Below are 22731 nucleotides of genomic sequence, written 5' to 3'. Positions count from 1 at the left end.
GAGATGCTTCAAAAATGAATTGCAACAAGTGGTTTGTGTTCAACAACTCTCTGCTGTTTAGTAAACATCTTCTATTCAAAATTCTCTGTGAACTTGGAAAAACATATTTGGAGTGTGAGCCAATCCCTAGTAATATTAATCACATTTTTATTCATAAATATACTTTTTCCCAAAACTCTCATTTTTCTCCCACTTGCACTGTATGAAATGGGGGCATTTCTTTAATAGCCTTTTTTAAAGAGACAGATGTATTAAATGTTTCTTTCAAAGACAGTTCCTTTAAAAGTAGTACTGAAAACTAAATAGATATATATTTTTATTTGTTAAACAAATTACATATATCAAACTTATGCAACATTTTAATTATGGTTAGAATGCAGTATTGCAGACTGACTCTGCCTACTGCCAAGCGTTCAATCCTGACCAGCTCGGGATTGATTCATCCTTTCATCCTTCCAAGATCTTTAAAATGAGGAACCAGCAATATGCTAACATTGTAAACCACTCAGAGAATGCTGTACTATGGAGCGGTATAAGCCTAAGTGCTATTGCTATTATATAAACATTTTATTTCCATAATTTATTGGAACTTTAATATTTTGATACTATGTACAAACTACTTCCCTCCCCTCATCCTGCATTTCTCAGTCATGCTCCAAACACCCTATCCATCCTGTCTTGGTTAAGTTACCCAACCCATTTCATGGATATTAGACTAGGGAAAGATGAGCTGGATAAGGGTGTTCCCAGTGGAAATCACTTCTTGGCTACCTTTTTGTGTCTCCATTCCATTTGTTTTTTATTGTTAATGTATTTAAACTTGAGATCTTCCTGTAAAAAAACACAATATCAATAAAGTGTTTAAATTTTACTTCTCGGTTGTTTAACTTCTTAATTTTATAATCATTCCAAATTTTCATGAATCAGTTTATATATATTTTACTTAGAACAAAGTATTTAAAAACAAGTTGTGGAATATTGTCACTGCAGGACACATTATAGCTGAATAATTTGTTCCTTAATAAGCATAATGGTCCCCTTGTTAAACAGATAGTACCTAGACATATGTTTTCTTCAGAAGACCCAGCAATTTTGAATTACTGCCTTTTTTTACTTCATAAATAAAGCAGAAACAATTAATCTTTGTTGGTAAAAGCAAAACGGAGAGATACATTGTGGAAAGATATACATATTATATATATACTTAGTGTAGTAATATGTACATTATTTATGGAGCTAAGTGAAACTTTTTACACTTACCAAAGAATAAACTAAAGAATAAACTGTGCTTTAAGAAATACTTCTACAATATTTTAAATTATTACTACTTTGAAAAAACAAAAGGGTAAATTGTTGTGAGTGATCTGATTGCAGAAAAAGCAGGAAATGTATACACTATTACTGTGAAGGAAGTACTGAAGGCAATTTTAGTTTGAATATTTAACATAGATTTATTTTAAAAAGTGCACTGTTGACATTTACAGAAACCCAAAAGGAGTGCAACCATATTTGATAAAAATCTGTTTTTGAGATGAAACCTATTGTTTGTTTTTTATTATTTTAAATTAAATAGCAACAGAAAATGCCAAAACACAAATAAAATTATGGTGTAAATGAATATATTCACAAAGAAAACACAATGCAAAAATATATTTAAAAGATGAAAAAAGTATCTCTTTATAACAGTCCTTACAGTTCTGTGTATATATTTATCTAATGTAAATATTATTCAAATGCATATATATTTATTTCTAATTTACTCATGTTACTAACATTCTTTTTCACCTATTGTATTTTGCATAAACAACCCATATTTCTTTATACTTGTCCATTCAAATTCTAAGTCTAAAGGCTTCTAGGTGGCAAGCGTAATCAGGTTTTTAATCATTTATCTTTCCAATGCTACAGTGTGTAACCTATGTAGCAGTGCTATTCTTCTCATATTCAGTTCTTGGATGCTCACCCCGTCCCTGGCTGGAGAGAATACACAACTTGCAAACTGTCACACAGTGGAAAGGATGATTTGTGTTGCTAAGGAACTAGAAGCTGGGAGTTAGAAAATGATAAATGGGAAAAGAAAAGTGGAAACTTACAAGGTCAGCCACTTTAGGCTCAAGTAATGCTACTCATAGGCCGCTTTAATTGAAAGGGGAATGTCCAGAATTTCAGAGTGAATTAATTCTCAGCCCAATCGGGTAAATAAGGACATTTGTGCAATGCTTTTGTATACAAATCCTGTTCATCAATGGTAATTTTACCATTGCTACTTCCCCATCCCATGCAAATATGATTACTAATCCTGCCACCTACACACACCCATACCCAACATGCTATTCTCTTTCACGGTAAGCACAGAAAATGAATAAGAAATAGTAAGAGCAAAATTCAAGAGGTGAAGGGAAACAAAAGGAATATAGCTAAACAGTTTGTATTGATTCTATTCACCATACCTCTCTATATATTTTTACATTGTTGTAAATCATCCTTGCTTTCAGAAATCTACATGACTCTTCCCTTTATCCTCTAAAATTTGCGCCTCTCCTTCTGGGAGCAGGCTAACACTGAGCTATTCCAACCATGATTTTTTAAAATCTTCCCCTTTCTTCTTATGCATTTATACTTCATGTATTAATTGTGTGATTTGATCCTAATTCATTTTCTCTTATGAAGCAACTAAATTTGTTTTCATTTATTGATTTATTTTTTCTACAATATGGTTGTTCACAACCCAACATTAGATACTACAGACAGTTGCATGAATCTAATAAATTAATAAACGTTTCATTCTGGTTACACACTTTAGTATTCAATCCACATTCCTTCAAATACACATAATTTCTGACACTATGCTTTCTTGTCAATAGCACAACATGCTTTTAAAATAGTTATCATCTTAGTGACGAGGAACAATGGCTATGAAAGACATGGAACCAAAGGCTTCTAGCCCTCTTGACAGTGTGGCTGCCTCTAGCAGGACTACCAGATTCTGTAATAGTTTTGTTTCCTCTGCCATCCATCTGGTAAACTCATAAAATTAGTTTTTCTCGCCATGTACATGTGTACATATGAACTAGGTGGTATTGTTTCTCCATGTTATATAACATATGTGGGTATATGCATAATTTTGTATTTATTTATTCATTTTGTCATATTTATGTAGTGTATATTGGAGGTGGACACCCTTTGAAAGCTGTATGCAATGAAATTTCATTTTAATGTATGCTGATTAGTGTATACAACAAAGCCATTGTTGCCTAAGATTCTGATTATCTAGATAGCTTATCTGTACAATTGGTTGGCCCCTGTGAGATAAGACTATTGGAATACAGAGGCCAGGGGGGCCAATCCAGCAAGACACTGAGTTTGTTCTTATGGTCCCCTGATATACCCAACACTTGTTTCTATCTAACAAGGTAAGTAGAATAAACTTATACATGATTATATTTGCTTCTTTGGACAAGCATTCATTTTTTGCAACAGACAAATTACTAATCACAATTTTTTTCTGTCAGAATTGCCATGTCTTAAATAAAACTAGGAAGTTTACACAGCTAAATTAATTTTATATAGGTTAACATATAAATTGGATTAACTCAAGTGCTGGAGGAGATAGGCAATGTGAGGGAAAAGGAATAGCAGGGAAAGATAATTTATAAATTGGCATTCAAACTTACAGCATGTTGTTATGTTGGCATACTATCTTAGTTAGCAAGCAAAATGCATAAAGTCCAAACATTTATTGAAGGATTTTATAAATAACTTGTTTAACTAGAGTAACTATATTGATTTTATTTGGAATTCTGGGAATGATTATTGCCTTCTCTTATTTTCTCTAACTATCATTTTCATAACTTTACAAAAGATACATATTTAGTGATTTGGCTTGTCAGTGTAAGGCAACGGTCTCCAACCTTTCTGACTTTGCAGACTGGCAGGGGGAGGGGTGATTCTACATGAGCAGTGGACAAGTGTGCTTGTGTGCACAGTTCCATTTGCACAAGCAGCAGGCACATGTGCCCATTAATCACACAAATGAAGCTGCGCACATGCTTGCCCATCACTTCTATGGAGCAGTTCTGAATGGACCATGGCCTGGTAGTCATTCACAGCCCAGGGGTCTGGTAATGGTAATGGTTGCAATCATGGATTAGCACTGGTGAGAACAACATTCTAGCTCTTCTTTAACCATGGAAACTCACAGGTGACTAGTGGTTAGACTGTCTCAGTCTTTCAGCCCAAGCTACCATACATAGTTGTTTCATTTTTACAGCCTCTGAGCCACATCTGGCCCCTTTGGCTGTCCTTCTTCAGTCTGTGTGAGGTCAATTGGAAATTAGAAATCAAATGTAAATAAGATATAACATGTATTTTTAAATGTTGCAGCTAATCAAAACCCATAAAATTTACTGCTTTTTATGAAATGATAAAATTAATATTAGCAGAATGAAATTCAGTCTATTGGTTTGGTCCTGCACAGCAACCTAAATTTCTCATATGAACCTTTGGGAAAATTATTTGTCCACTGCTGATCTAGTGTAATATCTACTTCCTAGAACTCCTAAGAAGGAAAGCAAGTGAGAAAGAACATGGTTAGGACAACCAGGTCTGAATTATCAAAATCTGCTAAACAGCAGCAATGAAATAATAATAGTAAGAAGGATTAAAATACTACCCAACTTCCAACAATTCTTGGCAGTGTTCAGATTGTTAATAAATGTTTAAGGACAAAAAAACAGCACAAAAGAAAAAGAACAAAAAATGGTAGAGATATGAGACATGGAAACAAAGAAAAAGGAGTTTCAAATAAGGAAAACTCCAATTCTGTCACTCTCTAGTGGTCAGAATTTTGCAGCCCAGAAATGGAAGACCTAACTAAAGTAATAATTATATTGTCAATAAAAGTTAGTATTCTGATGCTTACATGTTTTCTTAATAAATTCATAATGCAGGATCACTGTGGATGAATACTAGCATGTATGAATACTAGCACATATACTAGCACATATGAATACTCTGAATACTGTGGATGATTCTGAATACTAGCACGTATGTGTGAGGGGAACCTTTACCTTTACCTATACTAAGTTACCACTGAAGTCTCTCTTGCGCACACATATCAAAAATTAGTAATCACGTAGTTTTCTCTATTGCATCAATAAAGCTAATAAAGTATATTGAAGGAAAGGAGGGGGATATAAATTTTAAGATATATATATATATATATATATATATATATATATATATATATATATATATATATATATATATATAAATATATATATACATGCATTAATTCCACATTAAGATCTTAATGTATAAATCCCAATGGTAAAATTAAAATGCTACTAGCATATAAAATAACTTCCCACCACAGCCATTTTAGCACTTCAAGACAATTCCTAATATCCACAAAACAAACATTAGTCACTCAAAGCAATACAATTATATATTTTAGTTTTCTAACATATAAAAGAAGACAATATATAAGCAATTAAAATAATAATTTTTAAAAATGCACCAGGTAAGAATTCACTATTTCATTTTAAAGGGTGAAATGGCATAAATAATGAATGTGACTTGATGCATTCAAAGAGACAACGGCTACAATTCTAAACAATTTTGAAATATTTCTTCCTGTTTGCTATCAATATTTATTTCATTTTGAAATCCCTGCTGTTCATCCTCTAACTCCTTCTAAACACCCCTAGGACAGAAGGCAATGGCCCTTTCCATCCAAGCAATTAAAAAAGCAAATCTATTTTTGCATACACCATATTTTTCATGTAATTTGCTCTGTGATAAATGAAAGTCTTCTCAAGATCCAGGGTTTGACATTTCTTTGCGGAGTTTCATATGGGTCAAGGATTTTGCACAGCACAACAGTGTAATGGTTGCCATGGTAGCAGCTTATCAGCCAACTTCTAATTGCTCATGACCCTGAGAAATGCCAACTTGTGCTGGCATAGCTGCTATTTGAATCCAGCAGAACACCTACCAAATGAAGAAGGGTGCTAGGAACATATAATACCTCAAGTTGGGCCAATAAGGAACTTGGATTTCTACCCATTCTTGCTGAATGCATTCAGTGGCAGCTCTTGAAATATAATTTTGAGCAAGTTTTAAAAAGCAGTTTTAGGAGGAGCTGAAATTCAGGCAGTTAAAAAAAACTTTGCTCCATAAACAGGATCCAAATCATGTTTTATCTTGATAGTATATATATCAGTACAATTTATTGATATAAATTTACTGATTTACACTTATTTACTGTTATTTATTACAGTGAGCAATCTGAGGACCATTAGCAATATACTTTAATAATAGCATGTAATCTCAAATATATTTTTAAAAAATCACCATAGACTTTTTACTAACTGCTGGAAACCAGAAGATTTTGGAATTGTTAGTTTCTCTCTCCCCCGCCATCCCTGTTATGATGGTTCTGTGAAAATCTCAGTATATATTTGGCATAAATTTAAAGTTTGTAATTTGGAGACGGGGTGGGGGAGAGAGATGTATAGCATTCCATCAGTGTTTTAATAAAGTGCCATTATTTTTCACATACTGAGTGTGTGAGCCATTCAGCTCAGATAAATATAATTTGACATAACTCAAGCCATATTATTTTATGAGATCAGCTTATTGGCATATTGCCAACAATCAATTTCTTCCTTGTTCATTTTAAATTAGCATTTGATATATAGCAGAATTCTTTAATTGTAGAGTTGTTGGCCCCACAAAGAAGTGGCTTAGTTGTAAAATGTCTCCATTCAAGACCACCTAAATGAAAAAAAGTTTTATTTTTCCATATCCGAGCATCCTTCACTATTTAGAAACATCCACATCATCATGCCAATTGTTTGATCCCTCAGACAATCTTTTGGAATCTTTTTCCTACTAACTTTGCAAGCTAACAACAAAGTAAAAATAATTACTCCAAGCTGGCCCATGTTCTGGAAAAACTAAATTTCCAGTCCACACAAACTGGACATCAATTGCTTGTTTTTCCTTTTTCCATCTTCTCTCACTCCATAATCAATTCCTTCATTTTGTGTGCATTTGTCGAGTTACATATGCATACAGAGAGGGAGAGAAGATGTGCTGCATAGCCACTTTGTAAGACTTGTGACAGCAAGTAAATCAGATTAAGGTAAGAATACCCGAACACAGAGAAACAAAGAGACTTCATGCAGAAACCAGAAAGCCATAGAAGTCCAAAGCAAATATTAATTTATAGCAGTTTCAAAAATATAACAGTTCATTGACTAAGCTCTTGAACACTGTCTACAATGTGAAATCATGAAGAATGGAATATATATCCATATATTACTGCTTTTTCTTTTGCAAATAATTATGAATTTATAGAAACTTGCAATCATTTCTGAAAACTGTATCTAGTAGCGCAGAAATAACTTAATTTGCTTTAGATTGTTCCAAAATAAGTTTGCCCAAATAAGAAAAAGATCATGAAAACTGGAATTCTACTGTCCCATTTCCTTTTCTAATATATACCAAGACATAATCTGCTGATACCTTGGATAGAAGGAAGAGATGAAACACAGTTGATTTCAAAACAAAGTGGGCTATAAAGTGGCCTCTTCTTGAAATATGTTTCATTGTTTTAAAAGGATTTATTAAAATATATTTTAAATATCCTTAACTCCTTTTTTGCTTTGTTTAAGCAAAACAAGCTTAACTTTGCTGGGTGGCTAGACTTAATTGCAGTAAACATATTCTTATCATTAATAAAACTTTGTTGCACATTTCAGAAAGATGTTTTAATTGATTTTAGACCAAGGATTTATTTATTTAGTGTATGCCATTAGAGCAAGAACAAACATGATCAACCAATGTACTACTAGACATTGCACCACTGATCCAGAGGTTAAAAATGGTAAGAAGAATTATTAATGCATGGACTTTTTTATATCAAAGAAAGAACTTGTTAAGAAGTAAACTAGCTATGGCAGATCAGAAAACATAGTTGGAGAAGTTTGAACAGACTGAGAAGTCAGAGTCAGTGGTAATATTAAAGGAAAAGAAGCTTCTTCTGAAGGCTCACCAAGGAGACGATATTGAATGTCTTATGTTTTATTTTTAATCAAATCCTGCTTTAGCCTTCTGAAAAGAGTACATAAGGGAACTGCTCTTTTCCTTTAATCCAAGCATTGGCAGTATGTATTCTTCACCTGGGGGAACTGGTAGATACAAGGAACTGATCTGGATGAAAAAAAGCACAGATACAGATACAAAGGCGAGAACCAGAGCATTAAAATAGCATTTCTCCTTTATTGTAACATTGCCATAGACAGCTACGCAATACAGATAGTTCTTGACATACAGCCGTTTGTTTAGCAACTATCTGAAGTTACAACACTGCTTAAAAAAATGACTAATGATCGGTCCTCATACTTATGACTGTCCCAGCATGCCCATGGTCTGTTAGGATTCTGGCAGTTACTCCAATTAAATCATGAGCCTTGAGCCACACCCCCAAAACTAAAAAAGATTTATTTGAAAATAACATTTTACGTCCAGCATTTACCTGGGTGTAGCCAACTCTGAGATACATAATTCACTGTCAACCATTGATCTGGCTTTCCCCCCCACCCCTCTGGGTGTATCATACAATGAAAAACATCCATAGCCAAGAGTCATCAATCATGCTTTTCAATTAGATTTTTGCACAGCAGAAGCTTCAGTAATCTAATCAGTGTTTGAAGAAAATATGAATGGAATGTATTTTTGATTCCACACTGCCACCTGCTTTTGAACTCCCCCCTTCTTTCTGTTGTATACAAAAAAAAATGCGTATACAAAATGTTTTATGAGTTGACATGGTCATGTGATAAAAATTGGGCCACATGGCAACCAGCATTGTATTTGCAACCATTGCAGCATTCTGGGCTCATGTGATCAGCATTTGTGACCTCTGCATTTGGCTCCCAACAAGTAACATCAATGGGAGAAGCTGGATTCAGTTAATGATTGTGTGATTCACTTAACAGGGATTATAGCAGGGATTTTACTTAACATCCATGGGAAAAAAGCTCATATTTTATTGGTGTGACTCACTTAACAACCTTTTTGCTTAGAAATGGAAAGTCTGGTTGTAATCTGGCCATAATTTGAGGACAATCTGTTTATAAAATCTGTTCACCCATTACTTTGAAGGGAACTCAAGTGATTCCAGTGTTTTGAAATGGGAAGTAGAAAGTGGATAAGGATCAGCAGAGATGGATATGACTCTTATGCCAGTACAATTTTCCACTGAATCTTGGGTGAGTAGTTAGCACTTCAATTCATAGCTAACTCTCCCAAAGTTAGTAAGCATTGCTGGCTGGGGAATTCTGGCAGTTGAAATGCACACATCTAAAAGCTGCCAAGCAGAGGTGGTATTCAGCAGGTTCTGACCTGAACTGGTAGTGGAAATTTCGAGTAGTTCAGAGAACCAGCAAATGCCACCTGTGACTGGCCCTGCCCCCATCTATTCTCTGCCTCTCGAGTTCCAACTGATCAGCTGGGTCTTCTTTTGTTGCCCTATACAGTGGGGTGGGGAGAAAATGGGATTTTGCAGTATCCTTCCCCTGCCACACCACCAAGCCACGCCCACCAGGTCACACCCACAGAACCAGTAATGAAAAATTTTGAATCCTACCACTGCTGCCAAGGTTAAGAAACATTGAACTAATCTATCAAGAAATTTTCAGAGTTAAAAATGTACTGAGATTGGCTTTTCAAGATGCAAATGATCCTTGAAGATGTTTCACTTCTTCATCCAAGAAGCGTCTTCAGCTCTGACTGGAGGGTGGGGAATGGAAGGATTTATACTCCTTGCAGGACTGAGAATCTTCATAGACAAATATACTAAGAGTAATTAAAATGTTCAAAAAATTAAAATGTTATTATTTAACATTTTAAATTAAATTGTTAAAATCTACTGAGAGCAATTAAAATGCAGTAATTTAACTTTTTTTAACCTATTTCTAAGTCCAATCAGTAGCTTTCAACCTAAGGAGGTTGCAGTGTTAAAGTACTGTACATTACAGTACAAAATGGTGGGACTAATTTTTTTTTTTACTACCAGTTGTGTGGGTGTGGCTTGGAGGGCATGGCAGCGGAAGGATACTGTAAAATCTCCATTCCCACCCCACTCCTGGGGGAAAGTTAATGCAAAATCCTATTTCCTCCCCACCCCACTAACCTGCACTGTTCTCCTGTGCAGGGCAACAAAATAAGACCCAGCTGATCAGCTGGGACTCAGGAGGCAGAGAATAGATGGCGGTGGGGCCAGTCAGAGGTGGTATTTGCCAGTTCTCCAAACTACTCAAAATTTCTCCTAACAGTTGTCCAGAACTGGTCAGAACCTGCTGAATACCAACTCTGACAGTACAGTATCTTGAACTTGGAAGAAAGAGAAGGCAAAAAAACCCCAACCTATTTCATCACAGTTAAGCCAAAAAATTATTGCATGCATCTTAACTATCAATTTCTATTCATTATAGAATAGAATTCGTGATTATTATTTTTGTGGTGAATTATAGCTTTCAATGTTGTTCTCAGCTTGAATCAAATCAAATAGGTAGCCACAATTGTCCCTAATGCAAGTGTAGCATCCAGTAATGCATACTGAAGTTCTTTCAAAACAGATGATCAATGTTTCATTTATTTTATTCTATTTTTAAATAAGGAATGCTATTTTATCTTCTGCTCAAAAAATACTAAAAGATCTTACCTGGGTAAGAAAATTAAGTGTGTATTTGTATTTCCAGCTCATGCTAAATGTACCTTTTATCTTGGTAACAGGAAGAGAAGCAAAAAGGGTCATTTTATCCCATGGCTAAAATACTGGACTATTAACTTTCTTTTCTGTCACCATGACAACATCAGAGGATGAAAAAGTGGTTTGATTCCATTTTTCCTCCTAATCCTTATTGCTTTCTCCCCTCCCCCCTTCACAGCTTTCAACTAAATAATCTAATATTTGAATTTCCTAACTGTAATGGACTGCCTGTTGGGTTCTGGTGCTAAAATATTTATTTGGGAGTTAGTTCCACTGAAAGAGTTACTACAATCCAACACTTAGTTAAGCACACTTAAACTCATTAATGTCAACAGCCAACTCTGTGCCAGATGGATTGGATTGTAGCCAATTTGTTGAAAATTAAAGTAATGTGTTGTCACAAATGACATTTATGATCATATTAAAATAGGAAGGAACATGTTTTCTGCCAAGAGGAAGCTAAGGCTAAGAGTCAAATCACTTTGGTTGTATGCAATGCTCACATGCATTGTTTATTTTAGGAATGGTGTAGTTCACATCAAGAGGAGGTATAATGCTGTATAATTTTACAGGAACAGTGTTTTAAGGTGACTTTATTCATTACAGGTAGTTCTTGACTTACAACCATTCATTTAGTGATCATTGAAAGTTACAATGGCACTGAAAAAATTGACTTATGTCTGTTTTTCACATTGCAGCATCCCTGTGGTCATGTGATCAACATTTGCTTGCTTGGCAAATGACTCATATTTATGACGGTTGCAGTTCTGGGATCATGTGCTTGCCTTATAAGCCAATAGGGAAACAAGATTCATTTAACAACCATATTACTAACTTAACAACTGCAGTCATTCACTTAACAACCTGACAAGAAAGTTCATAAAATGGGGCAAAATTTGCTTAACAACTTTTTCACTTAGTAGCATAACTTTGGGGTTCAATTGTGGTTGTAAATCAAGGACTACCTGTATAAACCCTACCCAACTTCATTCCAAAAACTTACTGGCACTAATTATATATTCAACTTGCTGGGGAAGGGGTGTGTGTGGATCTTTAAAATGCTGAAGTTCCAAAACTTGTTATTTTTACTTCAGAAAGGATTAGCATTAGCATAGACAGTTAAATTATAAAATGATTAGTATTGGCAGATATGTTTTGTTTTTATTTGGATTTGCATAAGCAGTACCATCCATGTCTGTCTGTCTGTCTGTCTGTCTGTCTGTCTATCTGTCTATCTATCTGTATCTATCTGTCTATCATCTATCATCTATCTATCACTATTCTATACTGCTTACAAGGAATGTACTTGAGGAGCCGGAAACAGGATTAAGCAGTACATCTATCTGGAGCAGTGCAGCCCCATCAGACCAAACATAGTATTGAAAATTTCTCAGTATGGCCCTGATGATGAACTGTAGAGTTCTCTTTATTGAAAAGATGACCCTAAACATAGCTGTCAGAACAGAGCTCTGCAGACACAATAAGAGCATAGAAATATTGGTATTTCACCACTCAATAACACAACACAATAGGTCTTAATAGTGGCTGTAACTCATGATCCCTTAGCTTCCTCCATGGCACTCTAGATGTCTCTTGACCAGAGGTGAACCGGTAGCAAAAATTTTGAGTAGTTCACAGAACCAGCAAATACTACCTCTGACTGGAGATTTTACAGTATTCTTCTCCTGCTACACCCACCAAGCCACTACCACAGAACCGGTAGTAAAAAAATTTGAATCCCACCACTACTCTTGACCCATTTCAACTCCCTCAACTCCTCTGTAAACATGGGGTGTGATGAGCATGATGAAATGAGAGAGGTCACATGAGCAAGACCCTGTCCAAGGTCTTCACTATCTCCCTACTGCAGGTAGAAGCCAGGGCCTCAGCAGAGTCATGCAGCAGAAACTCAGGAATACCCCACCCCCAATTCCCATTGGACTCTCACCAGGTCCATAAGTCACAGAGGAGAAGACCAATTAAGTAGGTTCTGCCTCCCTGCAGAAGGGAAAAGCATAAGGAAAATATCAAGAGCATGATCTGACCATGACAGAGGGGACAGGGTAAGTTCACATTACTACTGCTCTGACAATGTATGACCACTATTCCCAATTGGGCCCTGAATAATCATGCCATGATAGCCATGAACTTCCAAGCTGGTTCCTAAAGTAAGCTGCTTCTGAAATAAGTTCACTTTATTTAATATATTTGCATTCAATTAAGTAAGATTTACTTCTCTAAGGAAGTGGATAAAAGACTTCAGCCCATATTATGCAACAATCTCTTAGAGTGCTTAAGAATTTGTTAATTATAAGGAAGACTTTCTGAAATTTGCAAATGCATTTAATTTGACCTTAATTAAAGTCAAACTTTCTCTGGTTTTCCACTTTGAATAATACTGTAAAAGTTCTCATTATGGTAGAAAATGAATTCCAACTCAACAGTTTGGCTGATTAGTTGCAAAGTGTATTGTGGCGTACTTATATATATTCATATACACTACTGCTATATTTAGTGGGTTCCCTTAGAACAGACTTAGTCTATATTTAAAATTTCTTGAGCATGAAAAAAGGAAAAAATAGCAATAACAATAATATTTCCAGAGCAATTAGACCAAGGACAGGGGAAAATATGATTTAAGGGGAAAGTAAATTGTCTTATGCTGGCCTCAGGATATACAATAAGATCAAGGAACTATAGTCTTGTTTCTAGTATAAGATACAATATTATATTCCCAGAGTGATCTAAGATCATATACATTATACTCTATCATAAAATATATGGAAAAATATAGGTGAGAAAACTGATCTGTACCCAAGATGTAGAAAGAATGCTGTAAGTCTAATTTCTTAGTCTAGCAGAAGAAATATGAGAAGATCATTCAGGTGAGAAGATACAATAAAAGACTGCAAAATTGAGAGCCAGTAGGTTGTGGTGGTTAAGGTGCTAGTCTAGAAATCAGGAAACTGTAAGTTCTAGTCACACCTTAGGCATGAAAGGCGACTGGGCGACTTTGGGCCTGTCACTCTTTCTTAGACAACTCATCCTACAAGGTTGTCATGGTGGAGAAAGTAAGAGGAAGAAGTATTAGATATGCTTGACACTTTGAGTTCCTTATACAGTAATATACTTTATTACTTATACAGTATAAGTCAATATATCAAATAAATAAATAATAATATATATCCACATATGTAATCAGGGGTGGGATTCCAATTTTTTAACAACCAGTTATGTGGGCGTGGTTTAGGTGGTGGGTGTGGCTTGGTGATTATGTGACTGGGTGGACATGGCTTGGTGGTCATGTTACTGGCTGGGTGTGACCAACTTAATATCACTCACATCGAGGCACGCATCTCCTTCCCTGGCTTCTCATGACTGTGGGGATGCTGCAAGTCATAAGTGTGAAAAATGGTCATAAGTCACTTTTTTCAGTGCCATTGTAACTTTGAATGGTCACTCCACACAAGCAAAGTACCAGCAAAGGAGAGGAAATAAACTCCAGAGATGTTCCTGAGACAGGAAGTCTGGTCCTGCCAAGAAGGTAATAAGGGTTAACGGAGAGGCAGTTTCTGTAAGCAACACCAGAATGTTTCCTTCCTGCCTTACTTACAGGATTAGGCCAGTAATTTCTTCTAACAACTGGTTCTCCGAACTGCTTAGAATGTTAACAATCGGTTCTAGCAAATAGGTGCAAACTGGTAGAATCCCACTCCTGTATGTAATGTTCCATACCCCTAAGAGCCTTAATTAGAGATTAATATAATACTTAATTACCTGATTCATATTTCTGAAATCAATCTGCAGAGCAGAATTTAAATTTTGTGATATAGTTTTCTACCTGAGCTCATATATTATTAAGGCAAAGTACATTCAGAAGTTTGTAAATTAGTAAGAGATTAAATTAGCAAAATGTTTCATATTTCAGAGACCAAATTTATACTGCACAGTAAAAGAAATGAAACCAGAGAGACAAATGAACAAGAAGAATTTGAAATCACTGAAGATTTGAAAAAACAAGAAACTGAAACTTGACAATTCATTGAATTCTAGATGTGATCAAGCTTAACATCTAGGAAATCACTGAACTCACTGTTTCTGAAATTTGTTAGTTTCTCATGAATTTGACTATATATCCATCCTCTTATTTCCCTACAAATCATTGAATTTTTGAAAACAAAAAAAATTTAAAGTGAAATGCAGATTTTAAATTCCTATTGTTATATTGTTTTTCATAAAATATGCATTTATATGTAGTTGTTTGCATATGTCTATTTTTTACGATGTAATGTAATACAACCAGTTATATTCATCCAAGGACCAATCATTCCTTTTATCAGTATTCTCTACATCCCAAAATCAAGAACTGATTTTTAGGATGTGGAAAGAACGCAAAAGAGAAGAGCTTCTTCTTCTATGAATGAGTCTATCTTTATAACATTCCATAAAGAATACATACATTCAGTTAGTTATAGCTCAAGTATAGTTCAAATATTTATATGTTCAAAGTAGCCATAGCTAATCAAATATGTGCATCTTGGGAGAAAATGTAAACAGATTTTATTACGATTTTAGAGCTGAGAAATTTGAAGAAGTGCAAAAATGTTTATTTTGAATCAACACTTTAGTCAAGGATATAAAAAGCCAATTTGCACAACAGTATACAGACTGAAATTTATTTATTTATTTATTCAATTTTATGGCCACCAATTTCAACAATTGATTCTGTGTGGTAAACAAAATGATAAGAAATACAATTGCAATAACACAAACTAAAAAAAAACACCACAGGAGCTGAGAAAATATATTACATAATTACCAATATAACTATGAAATGGGTCCTTGAATACATTTGGATCCCTAGACCCTAGATCATGGGTGTCAAACTCACCATGTCACATTGCTGTCATATGATGTTTCATGACATTTTTTTCCCTTCATGCAGCTGGGGTGGGTGTGGCCTATGTGTGATGCATCCGGCCCATGGGCTCCCAGTTTGACACCCCTGCTCTAGATAGAGTCTAGATAGTCCTTAGGGATTTACAAATGGCAAGCATGGTCAGGTCTTTCCTGATCTCCAGAGGGAGAATGCTCCATAGTGGGGCACAATGGTAGAGAAGACACATCTTGTAGGTCCTACTAATTGGCATTCCTTAGTCGACACAATGTGAAGCATGCCCAACCTGCATGACCAGATCAGATGGGTAGAAACAATTGATGAGAGATGATCCCTAAGTAATTCATTAAAAGCCAGGAAGAACTTTTAAAATGTCAACCAGCATCCTGAACTGCATCCAGAAGCACCTTGGCAACCAAATGCAACTCACATAATACTGGTGTTACATGTGCCAAATAGCCAATATTTAAAATCATCAAATATCTTCAGAAGGCTATTTAAATGTAGAATCTGAAGAGGAAAATGAAATTTACCCTTGGTTGATTCTCATTTTGACTGCTTAGAAAGACTAGAAAATGCTATTCAGTATAAGCCCAAAAGTTCTTTCTTGAGATCTTGAGAACAGTTACTGCAGGGGAAAAATAATTGTTATCTCCTCCAGATGTTTTGGGTAATTATTTTCCCAACTGGGCCATTGACCATCTGGCTAGCCTCATGGCAGTTATAGTTCAAGACATCTGGAGAGGATCACAATACCTGCTCCTGAAATAATGTATATTATTTCTGTTCCTTCAACATGAAGAACAACTATAAAATTATTGTTTGTTTTAATTCAAAAGTTGATACTTTTCTACATTTCCACAGAATCTTTGAGTACATGAAAACTGCAATCATATAATAAAATGTTCCATTTTGTATCACCTAAACTAACATATACTTGATGAACTCAGTTCACTAATAAATGGAGTCATTATGTTTATTTTCCTCAACCATTTTAAATATGTATATAATTTTAAGAATACACCGCTCTTACAGTCTGGGATATGTCAAGATTCACATAAAGCCAAATAAAATATCCTCCACCCTGCTTCATAATCTGACAAGTCCAAAACACATCCTACACGCAGCAGCTGAATGCCTTGAATTCATCACAGTTCTTCAGTAAGTTGAAAAATGGGTTCATCAATCTCAGTTTTAGAGTATTCTTGATAAGACTTTTTAAAACATTCCAAATACCAGAATGCAGAATATAACACATAGGCTACAACTAAAAACTTGTTTGGAAGTTTTATAAATACTATGATAAATAAAAATAAATAAATAAAATAAAAATAATTGTTTGCTTAATTACAAAAGCATTACATTTTTATTGTACCATATTGAATTATACAGCATTTTAAGTAGAATATATTTGATGGTATGGAAGTTGTGGGGGCTTAAATAAAATGCAGCTTAATACATTTTAGTTTCTTCAGCAAAATTATGTTGACTTTATTTCATATTGATTTAGGGTTTAAATTTCATTTTTTCCAGAAGAAAAGCTTTTTATTTAAGAACAGAGCCTCTGCTTTAACGATTTAAAGTCTATCTAGAACAATTTCCTATTTCCGCAATGGCTGTTTCAGATACCCAGAGAAATCATGTTTGTTGCTTCAATTGCTTCAAGTATTCAGCTGATATCCAGAGGCCCTGTATTTTTGTTCTTGATAGCAGAATAAAGTTATCATGACAAGCTGTTTTGATTGTTTCTTGATTCATTCATTCATTTCACTTCCCCTTTAAAATCCTTCACATCAGGGTAAGGAACATAATGCCTGATAAAATATGCCATTTTCCCCAGTTGGATGTTTTTTATAGTATGTGCTGGACAGGGAGTAATATCTCTTACTTAGTAAGTAAATTCACTATTCACATTCACTATTCAGGTTAATTTGATGCTCATTATGTTATATTATATAATATATAACATCTACATAAATGACCTCTGTGATCATATTAAGAGCAAATGCTTTCTCTTTGCTGATGATGTTAAGCTATTCAACACCACAGACAATACTGCTACCCTTCAAAAAGACTTTGACTATGTATCAGAATGGTCCAACAAATGGCAACTTCAAATCTCAACAAATAAATGCTCTGTCTTACATATTGGCAAGAAAATCAGAAAATAAAATACAAGCTGAACAGTCAAGACCTGGTTGATGATCCAAACTCTATCAAGGACCTTGGAGTACTCATCTCTAAATGACCTAAGTGCTAGAGCCCACTGTAACTACATAGCCAAAAAGGCATTAAGAATTGTTAACCTAATCCTACATAGCTTTTTCTCTGGTAATATTACACTAATAACTAGAGCATACAAAACATTTGCTAGACCAATACTTGAATACAGCTCATCAGTCTGGAACCCACATTATGTATCTGATATTAACACAGTTGAGAAAGTCCAGAAATATTTCACAAAAAGAGTTGTCCACTCCTCTACTCATTGCAGAATACCTTGAAATTCTAGACCTAGAAAACCTAGAACTATGCCGCCTTTGATCCGATCTAAGTATAGTATATAAAATCATACGTTGTAATGTCCTACCTGCATTTCAGCTTCAACCATAATAATACAAGAGCACACAATAGATACAAATTCAAGGTTAACCACACCAAACTTGATTGCAGGAAATACGACTTCAGCAACAGAGTGGTCAATGTCTGGAATATTCTACCTGACTCTGTGGTTTCTTCCCCAAACCCCAAAATCTTTCACTTTAGACTGTCTACTATTGACCTCACCCCTTTCCAAGAGGTCTGTAGGGGGGCGTTCATAAGCTCACCAACGTGTCTACCATCCCTGTCCTATTGTTTCTTTTTATTTTTCTTATATGTATCCATTTCATGTATTCATAACTATGTATATACTTAGACCTATTATCTTGTAAGCAATTGACAAATCAAATAAATAAAAATAAATATATATTACCACACTGTCACTTAATATTGTCAATTAGAAAACACTAAATTTACCCATTTTCCCATCCGAGAATAAATCAGCGCCATAACCCCCACTTTCTTGGCCTTTTCTTAACCATATATCCCCATTGTTATATTTTCTTGAATTGATTTGTTCTTTTTTTTTTTTACTTTTTCACTTGTCCTTCCGTCCTTGGCTAGTTTGCTATGTTATTCCACTGGCACTTTGAGGAAAAATTCCAGGTTCCCTTCACCATGCCTTCTTCATTCTTTTTAATTACTTCCAGTTTCCCATGCAATTTTACTTCTCATCTTTTTTCTTCTTTTTCAAACTAAGTTAATATCCCCAGGTTCTAGCTGGATTCACTTCCACATATTTTCATCCTAAAGTTTCTATGTACTTCTTTAAACCTTGGAATTAGGACTACTACATTTGGGATTCAAAACTCCAGATGACCATGATATAGCAGCATAATGGTAAGCAAACTCAGAAATGTTGCTGCCTTCTTATCATATTCTGCTCAATTCAGCTCAAATCTGGAAGCCCCACTGAAATCCATCAAAATTTCTCTTTCCTACAGGTGCTGTTTTGACTACATCACTTAGTTTACCAAAGGATTGGCATTTAGAGAATCATTTCATTATTACTATATCAATTACATGAGTGCCCAAAAGCATCTTTGGTAACCTTATAATATATTTGAGGTTTAATTCAAACACTGTATTTTAGTGCTTGGTCCTTCCCGTATATTTGATTTTTCTTTCATGGTTGAAATTGCATTTAAATTGTATTTTATGACTGTACCCATTGTAGAGTTGGGTGCTCTTAAACATGTTTAAATAAAATAAAAAATAAGCTTGGACATTGTAACATTTATCTACATATTTTCTGGAGTGTGGCATTGTTTGGCTTTCTTGTTAAATTTCAAATGTATCTTACTTACAAAAGTGATATTTTCAAATGATGGTTGTATTATTTGTAGAAGGAGCAACTGTATCACTGGATCTAAAGCTGCAATGCAAAGAAAGGGAAAAATATCCAATTTTATTTTGTATAAAGCTGGAGGGAGAAATAGAACTGTGTATTGTCAAAATAATATGACTACTGAAGTAAAATAAATGTTAACAGCGGGGATATCATTAGAGTTGTTCTGGATGGAATTTCACTTTTTTTTTTGTTCTGTTTATATTTTCCCTATGCACCTAAACAGGAAATTTCTCAATTTTATATTGAAAACACTTCTTTGATCTTACATCAGGTTCTATATTGAAAAAAGAATTAAACAGTTAAGTTAATCAAAGGTTTCCAATAGAAGAGACTATATGTAGATCAGGGTTGAACTGTGGAGTCCTTGGTGGTATCTAAAGCTTGGTTGTTTTTTTGCAGATGTTTCATTACCAGACTAGGTAAAATCATTGGTGCCAGTGAGTTTGAGGTTTGTTCTCTATTTATATACAGTACTTTGTTTAATTCTTATAATTTCATTCCAGCCTCGCCTACTTTAAAAAGCTTCTTGAAAGGGTAAAATAAAATACAACCATGTATGGGCTTTTGAAGTCCAATGTTAATAAAATCAAAAGACCCCATTGCTAGGGGGAACCATCTCTTGAGTTTCTTTTTAAATCCTAAATGTGGTGACCACATTTTACTTGCAAAAGTCTACATCACTGTAGCCCAGATCTGCCAGACCTAATTACCAGGTTAATATATGCAAAGAATCAGCATTATTAGCAGCAATAGCACTTAGACTTATATACCACTTGACAGTGTTTTACAGCCCTCTCTAAGCGGTTTACAGAGTCAGCATACCAATTTGGGTCCTCATTTTACCCACCTCAGAAGGACGGAAGGCTGAGTCAATCTTCAGCCTGATGAGATTTAAACTGTCAAATTGGAGGCTGGCAGCAGGCAGCAGAAGTAGCTTTAACACTTTAACCACTGTGCCACCATTTTTTTCACTCTGTTTGTTTATATGTGTATATGTGTGCAGAATTAAGCCAATGTTGATTCTTGGTGACTGTCTGGGCAAGTCTCTGAAGAGGTTTTTTTGCAAGGTTTTTGGTAATGGTTTGCCATTGCCCACTTCTTGGGGCTGAGAGAAAGTCTGGCCCAAGATAGATCTAGCAGAATCATGTTCCAGTATGATGCCTTAATCACTATTACAAAGCTTATATATTCTGTCTCTAACCCTATTTAGACTAAAACTATACTGGGATTCTGTGCTGCTCTATCAGTTCTGGAAGATTATTCTGTTTCGTACTCCTCTAGACATTGAAATTTCTTCCAATTTCTAATCTGACTTTCCTTTTATGATTTGTTCTTATCTATATTATTTATTCGTACTTTTTTGAATCACTCTTATCTACTTAGGTTTCTAAAACAAAAATGCTGAAGATCAGCCAAAGTTATTTCATATATTGATGAATTGTGAACACAACATTTTTTTTTATCATGACAACCCACATAGTTCCATACCTCAGTGACAGCCCATAAATCCCCTATAGGCACCTCCAAGAACTGAGAGACCCATAAAAATGTACATACAAAATAGTTAAATATGCAACATTTTAGATATATTGAAAGAGCATTCTTTTTTTATTATCATCATGTATTGTTATTCTCTACTTTCTTTCAGACTAATGACCTGAAATGTAAACTTACACAGCTTATACTGCATCAATCTGATGCAAATATTTGAATAGTGCTGCATTTGAAAGACAAATTGTTTTTTTTTTCTTTTCAATGAATGCTACTTATATCATTTTTCTTTTTTCCTGATTTCATCATAGAAATGATGCAGTCAAAATATAAACTAAATGATAAAAAAATGCATTGGAATTTCACAAGGGCAGAACAAGAAGCAATGGATGAAAACAAGAGAAGAGAAGCAACTTAGAATTAAGGAGAAACTTCCTAATGCTGAGAAAAATTAACCTGTGTAACAGCTTGCCATCAAAGGTTGTGAGTGCTTCATCACTGGAAGTATTTAAGACTGGACAATCGCTTCTCTGAAATTGTTATAGGGTCTCCTGCTTGAGCAGGGGGTTGAACTAAAAGGTCTCCTTCCAGCTCTGTTCTAATTGAACAAGTCTACGCTTTTTATATATATGTTGCCCTGTTGAGTATATGTACATCAGTACCGGCCCAAGACATTTTACAGTCTGAGATGAATCCCCTTTCCATTCCACATACAAATAGCTGTGGTTGGGCATTTGTTCAACACTGACCAAGAAACAATCTTATATTTCATTTGGAGCCATCAAGTGAGTTACAGGACAGTGTTGACTGCATGATACACAGCTTTATTCTTCAGCATAATATTGTTACTTACAACCTACCATCTAATTCCTAGAATTTGCAGCAAATGGAGTGATGCAAAAATGTAATGCTTCAAGACTGGGGTCTACCAGAGAGCTTTTCCCCATAAATTCTGAATAAAATCTAATAGGTTCTGGAATTCTCTGCTGTCTCACATAGAACTCTCGGGCAAAAAGCAAAAAGATATTTGGCTGCTTCCTTTCCTTGTAGTTGCTGTACAATTATTCTAATCATTACTATGATTAACTTGCTAAGCTAGATGCCTGAATCCTGTTTTTATTTTCTTGCATGTATGATGTATTTTTCCTTGCAAATGAACAGCACAGCCAGATTCTGACAGTACAGGTTGCTGTCATTATGTTGTGTCTCTTGCATTTGTGAAATGATGTCCGTTTCTAGTAAATCCACCCTGCTCTTAGAAAAGCCACCAATTTTGATGAAGAGAATTCAAAAGAGCATGAAAAAGAGAAGGAAGAATACAGTTTCCTTGCAGCATAGGTCTCGAAGATCAATATTCTGCCCTGTCTCTTTTTTCTCAATCCCAAGCAAAACTCCTTCTCTCAAAGTCCTGCTTTCAGGAAGTATTTAATAAACTAAATAGGTCTTTACTGACCATTGACAACCATGCTAGATGGCAAAACCTAGAAATATTTCTTTGCTAGAAATTGACTTTCAAAATCAGTGCCTACAAGCTGGAAAAGAAAAAAGAAAAAGAGCTAAGAGTTTTGATAGTTTGCCTTAGTCATTTATTATTTTCATCTTATTAAGTGT

General features: G+C 34.8%; 1 protein-coding gene and 1 long non-coding RNA gene across 2 annotated transcripts in view; one reads left to right on the top strand and one right to left on the bottom strand.

Annotated features, from left to right (window-relative positions):
- Positions 1 to 22731, top strand: part of LOC148126425 (uncharacterized) — a 402020-nt gene that overhangs the window by 165759 nt on the left and 213530 nt on the right. The gene's annotated exons all lie outside the window — the stretch shown is intronic.
- CNBD1 (cyclic nucleotide binding domain containing 1) overlaps positions 1 to 22731 on the bottom strand; it is a 112432-nt gene that overhangs the window by 1820 nt on the left and 87881 nt on the right. The window contains exons 8-9 of the mRNA XM_087931482.1: positions 19586 to 19653; positions 772 to 831 (exon numbers count right to left, since the gene is read on the bottom strand). Coding sequence (XP_087787608.1) covers positions 772 to 831; positions 19586 to 19653 — 128 coding nt within the window. The remainder of the gene's footprint in view (positions 1 to 771; positions 832 to 19585; positions 19654 to 22731) is intronic.

Source organism: Pseudonaja textilis, chromosome 3, assembly GCF_049901715.1.
Source record: "Pseudonaja textilis isolate UNSWEBS1 chromosome 3, rPseTex1.2, whole genome shotgun sequence".
Lineage (NCBI taxonomy): Eukaryota > Metazoa > Chordata > Lepidosauria > Squamata > Elapidae > Pseudonaja > Pseudonaja textilis.
The sequence above is the reverse complement of the archived record's forward strand: the minus strand, read 5'-3'. Positions and strand labels throughout refer to the sequence as shown.